Source organism: Equus przewalskii, chromosome 16 (genome assembly GCF_037783145.1).
Source record: "Equus przewalskii isolate Varuska chromosome 16, EquPr2, whole genome shotgun sequence".
Classification (NCBI taxonomy): domain Eukaryota; kingdom Metazoa; phylum Chordata; class Mammalia; order Perissodactyla; family Equidae; genus Equus; species Equus przewalskii.
This window is the reverse complement of record NC_091846.1, coordinates 2065857-2081556: the sequence shown is the minus strand read 5'-3', so window position 1 is coordinate 2081556 and position 15700 is coordinate 2065857. Positions and strand designations below refer to the sequence as shown.

At 38.3% G+C, this 15700-nt stretch overlaps 1 protein-coding gene across 1 annotated transcript in view; it reads left to right on the top strand.

The window, feature by feature from the left end:
• Window positions 1–4087, top strand: part of MICU2 (mitochondrial calcium uptake 2) — a 134628-nt gene extending 130541 nt beyond the window's left edge. Inside the window, exons 10-12 of the mRNA XM_070577860.1 lie at window positions 1210–1318; window positions 1769–1926; window positions 3498–4087. Coding sequence (XP_070433961.1) covers window positions 1210–1318; window positions 1769–1926; window positions 3498–3602 — 372 coding nt within the window. The 3' untranslated portion in view covers window positions 3603–4087. The remainder of the gene's footprint in view (window positions 1–1209; window positions 1319–1768; window positions 1927–3497) is intronic.
• The last annotated feature ends 11613 nt before the right edge of the window (window positions 4088–15700 follow it).

Here is a 15700-nt window from a genome sequence, read left to right as displayed (position 1 = left end):
GCACGGCCCCTCCCCTACTCCTTCCCTCACGCGTGGCAGTGATCCCAGTCTCTAGGGGAGGGAACGAAGTTCTCTCTTGCCCCGTTCCAGCTCCTCCTAGGCAGACTCCAGCTTCTCCACCCTCGTTTGGCTGATGTGGGTCTTGGATGATTTCTGTGCTATTAGCATTTTTTGTTGGAATGTGTTGATCCTTTTGGTTGTATTTTGGAGGGGAGAGAGTCCCCGGCGAGCTCACTCCACCATGACACTGATGTCACCTCCACTCTTGATCTGCTTGTTTTGTTTTTAAGTGCATGGGTTTTGAAGTCAGATGGACCAAGGATCAAATCCTGATTGTTCTGTTTAGTAGAGCTTCAACACATTACTCAATCCCTAAGGCTCAGAGGGGCCAAGACCACACCCACAGTAAATGGCAGAACTGGGATTTTAGCATAGGTCCAACCAACTCCACAAGCAGTACTCTTCCTCTCTGCTGTGTCCACTGACAAAACAAAGTAGAAAACTAAGGACTTGACAGGAGGTATTAGTCTTCTCAAGATGCCATAACAAAATAGAACAGCCTGGGTGGCATAGACAACAAATTTTTTTTTTAATTTATTTTCTCACAATTCTGAAGGTTAGAAGTCCAAGATCAAGGTGCCAACAGGGCTGATTTCTGGTGAGATGTCTCCTCCCAGCTCGCAGACCACCGTCTTCTTGCTGTGTACCCTCGTGGCCTTTTCTCTGTGCTCACAGCAGAATGAGAGAGCTCTTGGGTGGGTCTTCCTCTTCTTATCCAGACACCAGTCCTGTCGGATTAGGGCCCCGCCCTTATGGCCTCATTTAGCCTTAATTACCTCCCCAAGGCCTTATCTCCAAACACAGTTGCATTGAGGATTAGGGCCTCAACATGGGAATTTTAAGGACACAATTCAGTCTCTAACACAGGGCCACCTCAAGTCTTGCGCTGCACAACTCCCGGAGACCCCATTCACACAGGGTGCCGTCTGCACAGTCCTACCCAGTGGCCCTGCCAGGTAATTCTTAGAGTTCTCCTAATCTTGAAAATCTCTAATTCTATTCTGCATCTCAAACTTTTTAATAGACTTACTTAGAAAGATATATGTTCATAAGCTTTATGATGGAAAAGAGGGCTCACACTTAGATTCATAAGATTATTTTAATGTATTTACAAGATTGTAAAAAAACTCACTTTTGTTCTTTTATTAGAGCATTAGTTTGGATGAGTTCAAGTCATTTTGTCATTTTACGACCCATTTGGAAGACTTTGCTATTGCCATGCAAATGTTTAGTTTAGCGCATCGCCCTGTCAGACTAGGTAAGTTATATGAATTATTTATCATCTGTAAACAATATCACTCTATTCCTCAACTAGATAATACCAATCAAGGAGCCTGTTATCAGTAAAACAATTGATTGGCCTTTTAATTAATTCAATTGTTATTCTAGATGTGCAACACCAACTGTTATGTTTAACAATTACTTTATTTGCTTTTACTTTCTTATTTTTCCCTAGAAAAGAAGAAAATATTTAAATATTTGTGTTAAAACACTGATTAGATTAAAATAGGCTACTTATATTGTGATTACTTTCATTACATTTCTCAGCCAAATTTATTATTTGAATACATTCTTGGTGAGTATTATGTTTTTGCTTCCCAGATAATGAGTATTTAGATTTGTTTTTCTCAAATAGTGAAAATTTAGATTAATTCCACTTAGACTCTCTCACATGGTTGTTCAGTTGTTTTGTTTTCTTTCTTTTCAGCGGAGTTTAAGAGAGCTGTAAAAGTAGCAACAGGACAGGAGCTCTCGAACAATATTTTGGACACTGTCTTCAAGATCTTTGATTTGGATGGTGATGAATGTCTTAGTCATGGAGAGTTTCTTGGGGTGTTAAAAAACAGGATGCATCGAGGCTTATGGGTAACAGATTTTGAGTTTTTAAATAACTGCATGTTTACATGTAATTAAATGAATGACATTAAACCTAGAATTTGAACAAATGTGTAGTCCTAAATGTAGTTTTCATCAAAAACTCATGAAAAAAAGTTATCTTTTTATAAAGAGATTTCAAGCATTAATTTAACACTGAACTATCTCCTACAGATGAGATGTAACATTTTTCTTTTTAAATCTGAATCTAATCAGAAACCACTATTCAGATATCATAGCCTAGAATTTTACTTTGGGCTCTGTAGTTAGACACACCTAGATTCAAATTCCACCCTATCACTTATTAACTGCCGAATCTTGCAAAGCCACTTAATTTTTCTGAGCCTCAGATTCCTCATCTGCACAATGAAGAAACCAATAGAATCTACCAGAAAGAATTAGTAGGAGAATTAGGTGTAAAATACTTAACATAGTGGCTGAGACATTTGAACTAAATATTAGCTATCATCATTATTCACTCAAATTAACATGTTGGTCTATAACTGTGGGACAAACCAAACTCAACATTTTGTTTAGAACCTGCTAGAAGCACTCTCATGAAAACAGTCTTCAGGTTGAAAACAAGGCTCCAAAGAGAACTACATCAGTAGGTGGTTAGGCCAGAAGAAAGGAGAAGGACGAGAGGATATGGTGGGCTCAGAAAAACAAAGCTGTTTATTTGCAACTTAGAAAAGCAAATTCATTTTCCTGCTACAAACGTATTTTATGAAAAATAAACAAATATGATTTCCATTAGTAAACATGTTTTACAAGCTTTATAGCCATCTAACACCTCATAGTTAATAATCATATTCCTGGATATTAAACCAACTTTTGCGGTTAACAATTTAATATACCCAGGAGCCTCTTTGTCATTTCTCAAAAAACATTAAAGAGAAGTGCTGTAAAGCAAAGATAGGACAAAGAACGTATGTATAATCTAAAATAGACTTTAGCTTCCGTTAGGTGGATTTCCAGCAATACTGTGCTCCTGTGGTCACCAGGATCCAAATATTTTCTCCCCTTTACTTTCTCATTTAGTTGAGAGGAATAATTACCACACAGCGCTCTTAATTCACAAAGCACTATGTGAATTATTTCTTTTCTTTCTTAAAAAGAAATTGTAACCTATAGTCTCTTTCTTTTAATTTTAGCCAAGATTAAATCAAAGCTTTAGGCTTATAATTTTTATTCCACATAGCTAAATAAAGTACACTAGAAAAAGGGAAATATTATAAAATAAAAACATTATGAAATAATTACATTTTGAGAGCAGCATATGAAAGCAGATTCCACGAAGTCTTCAGTGTCTTCTGAGGGAGGAGCATCCATTCACGTACAGTCTGCCTCCATCCCTTGGTTACCCTCAGGAGATTCTGACGTCACTCTCACTTTTTACCTTTTACCCTTATTTTACGGTTCAGTCGCAGTCATCTTTTACGACATAATCCACCTCAGATACTTTTGGGAGGAATGTGGGAAGTAAATAGTAGCAAAGTACACATGAAGTCATGTTTAACCTCAAAGAGAATGACCCGTTAATTTTTACTTTTGGTTAACAGGTACCACAACAACTAAGTATACAAGAATACTGGAAATGTGTGAAAAAAGAAAGCATTAAAGGAGTAAAAGAAGTCTGGAAACAGGCTGGAAAAGGTCTTGTTTAGAAAAAGATAATATGGGGATTATATTGCTCCAAATTGAGAATTTGGGATTTTTTTAAGTACTGGACGTTTATCCTTTCGAGTCTTCGTTGATTTCCTTTGTAATAATGAAGATGCCTTGTATTTGCTTTTGGATTCTGTCAGAAGACCTAGGATTGAAGTACTGCTTTGTACTTTGCTAAGATGGAAAACCTAGTTATTCACTGATTTCTTAGACACAGTAGCACAGCATGCTCTCTGGAAGGGTCAACAAGTACTTACAGAAAGAAATTATTGATACACAAGGCCTGGGTTGATTCTACGAGTCCTGATGTTCCTAATAGGACAAATTAAGTTTAAAACATTTCTGGTTTTCTCATTATCTTATATCTGATAAATTTCTTCTATATTTTATTTCAGTTACCTACCTATATATTATCTTAAAAATAACATGTAAATTTCAATATCCTATCTGGAAATAGAATAAAGTATTTATAAAGGTTCAAAAATTGCTGAGATGTGTTTTATTTACACACTTTTTTAAAACTACATTTTTTTAAATGTAAATACTCTCATCTCTTGCCAGCCTCATTAGTTTATATTCTTAAAACTAGTGTAATTGGAAGAATCTTGGTCACAAGATCAGGGTCTCATTCCCATATATTGGATTGTGGGTAAGTGTTTAAAATGGCACTAGAAATTAATTGGCATTAGATATAAAATGGTATTATGAAATGGCGTTTTTTAAACATGGTAAATAAAAGTTATTTTTAAAACATGCCTCTGAAGAATATTTAGAATATTTAAAACATGTTGCGCTCCCTGGATAAATGGCTGATTCTAAGACTTGTGCAGGGAAAGTACGAGATGAGCCTGGAACATCTTGTGCCTAGAGGTAAGGAAGTACTCAAAAAATAATGGGGACACGTCAGAAGGACAGGCACCTACTTGAAGCGGCTTCCCCCGGCTGAATCTGGTACACTTTGAGCATCGAAGTAATTCATGGTAGTCATGTTTTACAGGCATACCCCGTCTTATTACACTCTGCTGTATTGCGTTCCCAGATAGTGCATTATTTACAAGGTCCTCTACCGGCAAAAAGATTATGACTGCTGAAGGCTCAGGTGATGGTTAGCATTTTTTAGCAATAAAGTCTCTTTTAATTAAGGTATGTACATTTTTCTTAGGCATAATTTTATTGCACACTTAATAGACTATAGTGTAAACATAACTTTTATATGCACTGGGAAAAAAACAAAAAATTGTCCGACTTGCTTTATTGCAGTGGTCTGGATCCAAACCCACAATGTCTCTGAGTATATGTATAACCTATTGAATAAAAGAATCCATAAGGTTATATTGAAAGTTAATTGATTGATTGATTAATGGGGCAAGAGAAACCTCTCTCTTACATTTGTTAACGGATAAGGCCTCAAAATAGGTTAATCTGCTAAATTGGAAGACTCTCTCTTATAATTTAATGCTTGAGTTAACAAGTGGTAAAAGCTTTTGTCCAATTATAAAAAACATTTATTTTGCTGCTGATTAAAAACATAAATTTGTTCTAATTCATTATTTTAGAAATAACTTTTTTTATCTCTTTATTGTAAAACAAAACCAAGAGAAAAGATGGACAATGCAGAAAAGTATAGGTGTGCACCCTCTACCATTTCCTCTGTTAGCCATAAAAATACTGACTCTCTCTTCACCTGTCTGCCCAGATGCCCTAATGGGTAAAGAGTAGAGGTATAAAAATCCAAAAATTAGGATTGTTTCTGGTGTCTTCACAGTCTCACCTTAACTATTCCAGGCCTCTCACCTGGCACTGACTCTTCCCTCCTCACTTTCCAAAGCATCCCGTTAATACGGCACTCCAGCCCCATAACGCTTCTTTCCCCACATACACCATGTGCTTTTCACATTTCCCTACGCCCCAAGCCTTTACACACACCAGCTCCTCCTGACCAGGATGCTTTTCCCTTTCTTGTCCTCCTAGTGAAATTTTAGATATCAAATTGCTGTCCACATATCAATTTTGTCTCCTAAACTGTTAAATCAAGAGCAGGAACAGTGCCACTGTCTTAGTCATGTTCGTATATACTGGTCTAGCTGAGTACCTGGCTTATAGAAGGCATACAACAACTATTTGTTGAATAAAAGGAAAGAAGGGAAGGTAGGAGGGTGGGAGGAGAAAGAGACAAAGAGAAGGAGAAAGACAAAGGATGAAGCAGGAAGAACAGCGAGGAAGGCAGGCTTTTAAGGTCAGTCAGAAGTATGCCGAGAGCCTGCTAGGTTGCTGAGCATACAATGGTGAATTAAAACAAATGGTCCCTACTGTCATGAGAGACACAGTCTGAATGTGAAGACTGAAAACTAACCAGGAAACATTTTAAGTATATAATTACAATTAAGATTTTTTTTAAAATGGAGCAATGTTAGAGAACAGAAGAGTAGACTTTCTTAAAACAAGATGTTCAGGGGATGTGGATACAATTTTCATTTTTTCAAAACCAAAAGGAAATGTTTTACAACTGAAAAAAAAAATGCCTGAAAGTGAATAATTCATTTTTGACATTATTATATAATTGCTGGGAAAAGACTTGATCCCATTTGAAAAGACTATGGATAAACATTTGTTTCAATAAGCACACTAGACTTGCCAGTGTCTCCTCTTAGGAGTATAGTGATGGTCACTTTGAAAGCAGCTGGACATCCTAATTCTCTAAACTTAATCTTCCACTATTTGTTTCTTTAATGTCATTTTGTTGAATAATCGATCATTGAGTCTCCTAATATTTTGGTGGTTAGCTTGTATTTCTCTGCCTATCCCATAAAGGGTGAGGGGAAGTGGGGGTTATCCTGAGCCCTGGCTTCACCTTTCTTCTTCCTTGTCCACTCCCTCAGGGATCTCATTCACACCTCTGGCTTCTGTTCTCTCCCCTTAACCCAAGCCTAGTTACTTTCTGGATGTCTCCATTTGGTTGGCCAAACTCAGCATGCCCAAAACTGACCTAATCATCTCCCCTGCCCTTCCAAGTCTCCTTTCTTCACGTCTTCATCTGTTTCAGTGAGTCTCTCTCCACAGAGAGACAAACCAGGAACCAGGCAGTTGTCCCGGGGTCTCTCCCATATTTCTCCACAGTGAATCAAGTCTTCTCAATTCTGCTTCCTCAAAATCTCCCAGATTTGTTGTCCACCTTCCAGCCCCCTTGCCACTGCCATAGTTCAGGCCTTGATGAGTTATTACATAGGTAACTTCAACAGAATTCTAACTGTTAGACTCTAGGTCTGGGCCCCAGGAAAAGCACCGTGGTGAAGCATCAAGACTGGTGGTAGACTACCTGGATTCAAATCTCAGCTCCATCACTCATTAGCTTTCTAACTTTGGGGAAAGTACTTGACCTCTCTGTGCCCATTCCTCATCTGAAAAGTGGAGATGATTATAGTTCCAATGTAATAGCATTTTTGTGAGGATTAAATGAAACAATATGTAAAACACATGGAGGGAAACCCCCATTAACTATTAAAGATTACTGTTATCTTCTTATTTCAAATCCTTCTTCACAGCAGATTAATTTTTGTAAAACATAAATCATATCACTCCACTACTGACAATCCTATGACACGAATCACCTACAAAGTAAAATTTAACTCCTCCATTATCTTCCTCCCACCTACCTCTCCAGCCTCATCTAATACTTACCCTCACACAGCTTATACTAAAATTACTTGCCTTCACTCTAGTTGGCCATGTTCTCACTCTTCAAGTATTTGCACTTACTACTGCTTCCATAGATGTTCCCTGGCTAACTTCATTTAGGCATTCCCTCTCTTAGCTCCTTCAGCATCTCTTTGTCCACCCCTCTTTCAAAACTTACCAAAATGTACTGGAATTTTTTTATTTGCCTCTCACACTCAACTCTGAGCTCGTTAAGAACAAGGACTCTTAATTCTTTTAACAATATCTCCCCAGCATTCATCAAAGAGCTGGCACAAGTGGTTGCTCAAAAAGTGTGACATATGAATGACTGAAAGAAAAGGAAAATGAGATGAGTAATATCCCCATATGTGCATGACCTTTCCTGATGTTTCAGCTTTTCTGTAATAGGACTGGGCAGGAAAGAGAGAACTCCCTTAGGAGCTGTTGTAGGAGAGCTACAAGACAGCTCCGATTTGCCCTCTGCCTTGGACATAAGAGGGCAAATGTCGAGAGTCTGGCCAGAGGTTCTAACATGGATGGAAAGCAGAACAGGTGCTGGAGATAGAAAGAACATTGAAGTGCCTTCCCAAAACTTAGAAATAAGGTTACCCTCACAGGATTGAATTGTAAAATCAAAACAGTGTAGAGTGATTTCAAGGAAGATGGCAGAGTACAAAGCTCCGGGAATCCTGTATCTCCACCAAAACAACTATGGAACTGGCAGAAACTGTCTGAAGAACCTATTTTGGAATTCTGGAGTCTAGTAGAACAGGTCTAGTATCTGTGAGAGCACGATGAAAAAGGCTGGTAAATTTTATGGATTTGAGCCTTTTGCAAGGTTGCTGTTACCAGCCCCCAGCCCAGTGGCAGGCAGCTGGGGAGGTAGTAGCCTGTGTTCCTGCTGTGGCTTACTGGAGCAAGGGTTAGCAAAAAGAGTCTTGTCCTCCCAGGGGGTCAAGGTGATGTGCTTTGATAGCTGATTACTGCTTTTGATCACTGAAGGGCCAGTAGGGAAGTCAGCCATTTTTCAACACCCACGCCCACAGGCTGAAACAGCTTCCGAGCTACAGGGGATTTAGAGAGACAGGACCTTTTTCCCGTCTTCTTGGGAGCCAGACATTTAAGGAAATCTTTGTCATGTCACTGTCTGACCACAGAGAAAATGGAAAAGAAGCTTCAGTGACCATACAACAAGAAATCCACACTTGGCAAAAATCATTTTGGAAAGCCAAACAAGGGTAGATCCAGCCCACAGAGAGCCAAAAGCAATCACTGAGGAGTGAGAGAATTCGATTTCTAGAGTTCCTACAACATATACTTAGAATGTCCAGTTCTCAACAAAAAATTACAAAGCAATAAGCAAGCATGATCCATTCACAAGAAACAAAGAATTTTACAGAAACCATCTCTGAAGAAGCCCAGACACTGAAATTGCTGTCTTAAATGTGTTCAGTGAGCTAACAGCAACCATGGACAAAGACTAATGGAAATCAGGAAAATGGTGTCTGAACAAAATGAGAGTATCAATAAAGAGATAGGAATTCCAAAAAGTAACCAAACAGAAAAACTCACTAGAAGGATTCAGCAGCAGACTTGAACAGGCAGAAAAAAGAATTGGTAAATTAAAGAGAATACACTTGAAATTGTGCAGTCTGAGGAACAGAAAAAAGAATGAAGAAAAATGAACCATCTGAAGGATCTGTGGGACACTATCAAATGTACCAAGGTATGCATTATAGAAATCACCAAAGAAGAAAGAGAAAAAAAGGGGAAAGAAAAAATATTTGAAGAAGTAATTACTGAAAACGTCTCAAGTCTGATGAAAGACTTGAGTATACGTATCCAAGAAGCTCAATGAACTCCAAGCAGGAGCTAAAACTATAAAACTCTAAGAAGAAAACATAGGCAATAAGCTCATAACATTGGATTTGGCCATAATTTCTTAGACATGACACCAAAAGCACAGGCAACAAATGAAAGAATAAATCGGTCTTCAAAATTAAAAAGGTTTGTGTATCAAAGAAAACTATCAAGAGAATGAAAAGAACTCACAGAATGTGAGAAAATATTCACAAATCATATATCTGATGAGGGGTTAATAGCCAGAATATATGAAGACCTCCTACAACTCAACAACAACAACAACAGAAAGATTAAAAAATAGGCAAAGGACTTGAATGGGTATTTCTCCAAAAAGATGAACAAATGGCAACTAAGCACATGAATACATGCTCAACATAAGTAGCCATTAGGGAAACACAAATCAAAACCAGTTCACACCCATTATTAAGAGGCTATTATCAAAAAAAAAAAGAAAAAGGAAAATATCAAGTTTGAGTGAGGATGTGGAGAAACTAGAACCCTCATGCATTGTTGGTGGGAATTTAAAGTGGTGCAACCACTCATGGAAAACAGTTGAGTGGTTCTTCAAAAATCTAAACATAGAATTACCATATGATCCAGCAATTCCACTCCTGGAAATTCAAACAGATGCTTGCATTCCAGTTTTCATCGCATCATTATTCACTTAGTCAGAAGGACACTCAAGTGCCCATAAACAGATGAATGGAAAAACAAAATGTGGTGTGTGTGTGTCTTTCTGTATATGTGTGTGTATATATATATACAATGTGTATGTATACCCACACACACACTGAAATATAATTCAGCCATAAAAAGAAATGCTCTGACACATGCTACAACATGGATGAACATTGAAAATATTATGCTAAGTAAAATAAGCCAGACACAAAAGGACTAATATTGTATGATTCCACTTATTCAGGTACCTAGAATAGGCAACTTCATAGAGACACAGAGTAGACTAGGTGTTATCAGGGGCTGGGGAGGAGGGATAATGGGGAGTTAGTGCTAATGGTTACAGAATTTTGATTTGGGGTGATGAAAATTTAGGGAAATACATAATGGTGGTGGTTGCACAACGTGAATGTAATTAATGCCACTGAATTGTACACTTAAAATGGTTAAAATGGAAATTTTTATGTTATATATATTTTACACAATTTTTAAAAATTAGTAATATGCCAATAAATGCTGAATTGTATCTTTTACATAGGTGAACTATATGTTATGTGAATTATATCTCAATAAAGCTTTTTCTTTTAAATGTAATGTGTCATATACACAAGGTTAACCAATGGGTGACAGGTTGTGAAAAAGTATTTGGAAATGTCAAAAGCCAACATGGGATTAATATCTAGATCAGTGTTTCTCAACCAAATGAGAGCCAATATCCTCCCTACCACCACCTCCATTTTTAAAAAATATTTTGTAGGGGCTGGCCCCGGGGCCAAGTGGTTAAGTTCATGCACTCTGCTTCAGCAACCCAGTGTTCATGGGTTCGGATCCCAGGTGCAGACCGACACACCAATCATCAAGCCATGCTGTGGCAGCATCCCACATAGAGGAACTAGAATGACCTGCAACTAGGATATACAACTATGTGCTGGGGCTTTGGGGAGAAAAGAAAATGAAAAAAACATTTTGTAATGCCCTTTTTACTACCCTGAAATGAAATTCATAGGTAACATAACCTTCCTACAGACACACTTTTAAAAATAACATGAAGCGCTAACTTATTTATAAATAAAGAATTTATGATAAAATAACATTTAACCAATATGTATATGTTCAGGCACTACTATATTAGAAAATCCAAAAGAAAAAAAATCCTATATATTTCTAAAATATCTCCTAGAGTCAGTATCATCTAGAATGTGTATAACAACAAAAAACAAATGATCTCAATATAAAAATAAGCAGTTAATACTGATTTTGGTAATTCACCAAGAGAAGATGAAGTATTGAGCAGGAGATGGATCTGAGTGGCTAAGAAAGAAATTTGCTCACTAGTAACCAGAGAAATGCAAATTAAAACAGCAAGATACAAACTTAGACTTATCAGATTGGCAAAAAATAGAAATCTGATAATGCCAGATGTTCATGTGGACATGGAGAAATGGGATGCGTCATGTGCTGTGGGTTAGAGAATACTCTGGCAGTCTTTAGAGAAATTAAGTACGTGTTCACCCTATGACTCAGAAATCTCACTCTTGGATAGATCCCTCCAGAGAAATAAGCACAAATCTCATGAGACCATGTACAGATGTTCATCCCAGTATTGATTGTAGTAGTAGGAAGATACAGGAATCCTAGGTGCCCATTGCTAAGAAATGCATGAGTAAGATGTACTGGATGCATGCTGTAGAAGGCCAGGTGGGAATTAGAACTGTAAACTAGAACAACATGCTAGATCTTTGAAGTATAATATTGAGTTTAAAACAAAAAGCAAGTAAAATCAATAGCAAATACAATTTATGTAAAGTAAAAATACGTACATACAAAACAACACTATTGGCAGAGGGAAGGAGGGAAGGAAATGGCAATGGGGAACAGGAATGAAGGGGGAAACAAACAATAATGAAATAAAGTGAGAGAGACATTGCTTAGACCAGTGATGATGGTATTCCTCAAAATAAGGTGTATGATTAACTCAACTCTATGCACCTGAGGTCCAACATAAAACACTAACCACAGAAGGCATCTGAGGTATGTAACGTCACCTAAAACAAATGATTTCATCTTATAATTTAATAGAATATATTAATATATCCAAAGTTTGTCTCAGGATCCTACTTTGAACTCTCCAGAAACCATGCAAACAAAAGAATGGAGTGAAATATTTCAAAGAAATGAAGGAAAAAACCCACCAACTTAGAATTCCGTATCCAGCAAAATTATCCTTCAAAAGTGACGCAAACAAAAATTCTCAGACTTTCTCAGACAAACAGAAATTGAGAAAATTTGTTGCTGGTATACCTGCTTTGCAAGAATGTTAGAAGAAATTCTTCAGAAAGAAGGAAAATTGTGTAGGTCAGAAACTCAGCTCTACATAAACAAAGGGAGAGCGTTAAAGAAGGAATAAATGAAGATAAAATCTTTTTTCTTATTCTTAATTGATCTAACTGATAACAGTTTGTTCAAAATAATAACAGCAACAATGTATTGGGTGATTATAGCTTATGGATAAATGCAATGAATGACAGCAGAGCTATAAGGGATGGGAGGGAGGGATTGGGAATACACTGTTAAAACATACCTACACTCTCCCTGTAGTGTATAGTGTTATTTGAAAAAGGACGTGGATTAGTTGTAAACGTATAATGCAAACTCTAGAGCAACCACTAAAAAGGTGAACGACCTAGCTGGGTTACTTTCAAAGGCTTCCCATAATACTAAAATACGAACACTTAGCATGGTCTCAAGGCTCTTCCTGCCCCTGTCCCACACTCTCCCAGCCTCACCTCCTGTCCTTCTGCTTCTTGCTCAGCCACCATGCGATCTAATTTTTCCTGGAACCCCAAGCTCACTCGTGCCTCCAGGTATTTGCCTTTGCTATTCCCTTGGCCTATGACGCTCTGAATCTGGGTCTTCCATAGGACTCACTCTTCCATGTAAGTCAGCTTGCTGCTCAAAGTGACCCTTATCAAAGAAACCACCACAGATCAAGCCCCATCCTTGTGATCGCCAAACACTCTCCAGCCTCTTACTCTAGTTTGTTTGTCTTCATTGAACTTTATCATCCCTAAAAGTATAGATGTATATATTTTTTAATTTGGCTATTAGCTGTCTATCTTATTAGAATTTCAGTTCCATAAGAACAGGCAAATTTTCTCATTCACCACTGTGTTCTTAGTACTTGAAACAACACCCGGCACATAGTAGATGCTCAAACAATATTTTTGAATCACTGAAAAAATAAATCAGAAAGAGTTAACAGGTTAGTTATGAAAGCAAGCTATTACTCAAGGCCGGACGATCAGGATGAAAGAGAAAATAAGTTTCAGGATCAAACCAGGGTCCAACTTGCTTTAACTGTACTCAGTTGTCTGTTTGCAAAAGTAGTTAGATAACACATTACTGAAGCCCACCCTATAGATAACTTCTGACACTTGGTCACCATGGTAATGGGTGCTTGAGTTTTTCAGGAACTGAGAGTTGACTCCTTGTCTAGTTCAGGCCGGTTAAGACCAACTCATGAACTTGGCCTGCATGGATGACCAACAGCTGACCCCTTGAAGTCAGGGGGCCAAAAACTCCACCCTCAGATCAGGCTAACATCACCATTTTGTGAATATGTGTCCTATGAAGAGCCATGAAGCTTGACTCTGCTTGCACAGATCATTGGTTACCTCTCTTCTCCTCACCTCCAATCATCTATTCCCTCCCCACCCCCTTATCCCATAGATATTCCATACCCCCATTCAGGGAGGCGGATTTGAGATTTGTTCTCCTGTCTCCTTGCTTGGCTGCCTCGTGAATAAACCCTCTCTCTGTGGCAAACTCGTCATCTCGGTGATCGGCATATCATGCAGTGGGCAAAATGAACCTGGTTTGGTACAAAGGAGAGCTTTCAAGAAGTTGGCTGCCTGATCAAAAAAGGATACCACTGAGCAAGTTGCTCCAAAAATTTTATGTACTTAACCTGTTTTCACGAATATGTTTGAAAGTGCACAAAAATTAATAGATATGTAAAAGATTTTAATTTGATTTGTATATTTTATTTTTCCTCCTTTTACTAGGACATGTTTTAGACTTTTATCTTGAGCCGGGGGTGAAATAGTAGGGAGATGTGAGTATGTAGAGAGGAGCCAGCCAGGCCCTCACTGCCAGCCATTTGAGTCCTGGGTTTTCCTTTTCTAAGCCCCTAGGTGTCCTGTATTCCCAGCGTCCCTCACCTCTGCCCATGTGATTAAGCAGGGAGACAAGAAGAGAGAAGAAAAGGCAGTGCCCACCCTGAAGTACTAGTGCCCTGAAGCCTTCTCTGAATGATACGTGCAAATTTCTCCAGATTCCAGCCAGCCTGTCCGCCAGCATTGTACCAAAGAAAAGCAGAACCAAGAGCAACAAATGCACATGTTGAACAGCTGACCCGAACTCAAGTCGATTAGGGAGTTTCTGTGCTGAAAACGAGTCATTCCTGACTTTTGAAGAGTTATCAACACATTTTCTCCCCTTCCCTCTTAAGCAGCAGACATTTACCTCTAAATTGTTACTGTTAAGTGGATTTTTAAAGAAAGTTTCCCAATGCTCCCTGGCTAAGTGCAATGCAAACTGCAAGATCAGTTTGATGCAAATGAGAAAACAAATAGACAAAGGCAACGTAGGACTGTTGAGGGGTTAGGTTTTATTTCATGGACATTCCATGCCCTCAAAAGCTGGGCAAGTATCGACACCAATACCACCCCAATGCCATAGAATAAATGAGACAAAAAGATGAGATTCAGGGAGAAAAATCGTACTGAGAAAAATTGAAAGAATCCTGCAAATCATTTTGCAAAAGCACTACAGTCCATTTAAAATAACTAAATACAAATGTTCCACAAGATGGCACTCTTGCTTTTCCAAAATGTTTTAGCTTTTTTTCTTCTTCTTCTTCTTCTCCCCAAACCTCCCTATCCAGTACATAGTTGTGGATTCTAGCTGTGAGTGCCTCTGGCTGTGCTATGTGGAACACCGCCTCAGCATGGCAGGAAGAGTGGTGCCATGTCCATGCCCAGGATCCAAACCAGTGAAACCCTGGGCCACTGAAGCGGAGCACACGATCTGAACCACTTGGCCACAGGGCCAGCCCTGAAAATGTTTTATCTTCTTGAGCACCAAACATACGATCTTTAAAAGTAAATAGACAGAAAATTACAGAATATTTCCAAAATGACTTCCTTATTGAACGAGAAGCACCGTGGGAGACTTTGGGCTGACATGCCCTAGCTAAATGTGTACCAGCTCTTAGAGAAGTGAACATGGTGCATTACCACACTTACCATTAATGCGCAATTTGTGTTGGGTTACATTCAGTGAGGAAGGAAATTAATCTCTGGACTCTCTATGTAACACGTTGTAAATGAGACAGGTTATTTCTTCAGCAGCATCAGTATCACATCTTTTATTGAAACCCGCTCCATTCATTGCCTTCTGCTAGGGGCTATTCTTCCTTCTGTGAGAGTTTTCTTTCCAAGAGGATGAAACAGGAGAAACTATTTTGCTTATGACATTTATAACACCTGGATTTACATAATATTTAGACATTCAACATTGGCAGAAAAAAGTATTAATAACTCCTTTATGGTTTACAGAATGTCATCTTAGCTCTCCCAAACTACAAAATTTTACACTCCAAAGAGAATTAAAGAAATGTTCATTGCAGCATTATTTCAAATAATACAAATTTGGAACCAAGTTGAATGTCCAACACCATGCAAATGGATAAATAAATTGTGCAATGGAATTCTAGGCAGCTGTGAAAATGATGTACGAATCAAATTAAGTCATGATGTTGCTGGTCACTAAGCTGTCGTCTCTCCATTCCAGCCCTCCCTGCCTCACATACTCTGCTTTACGA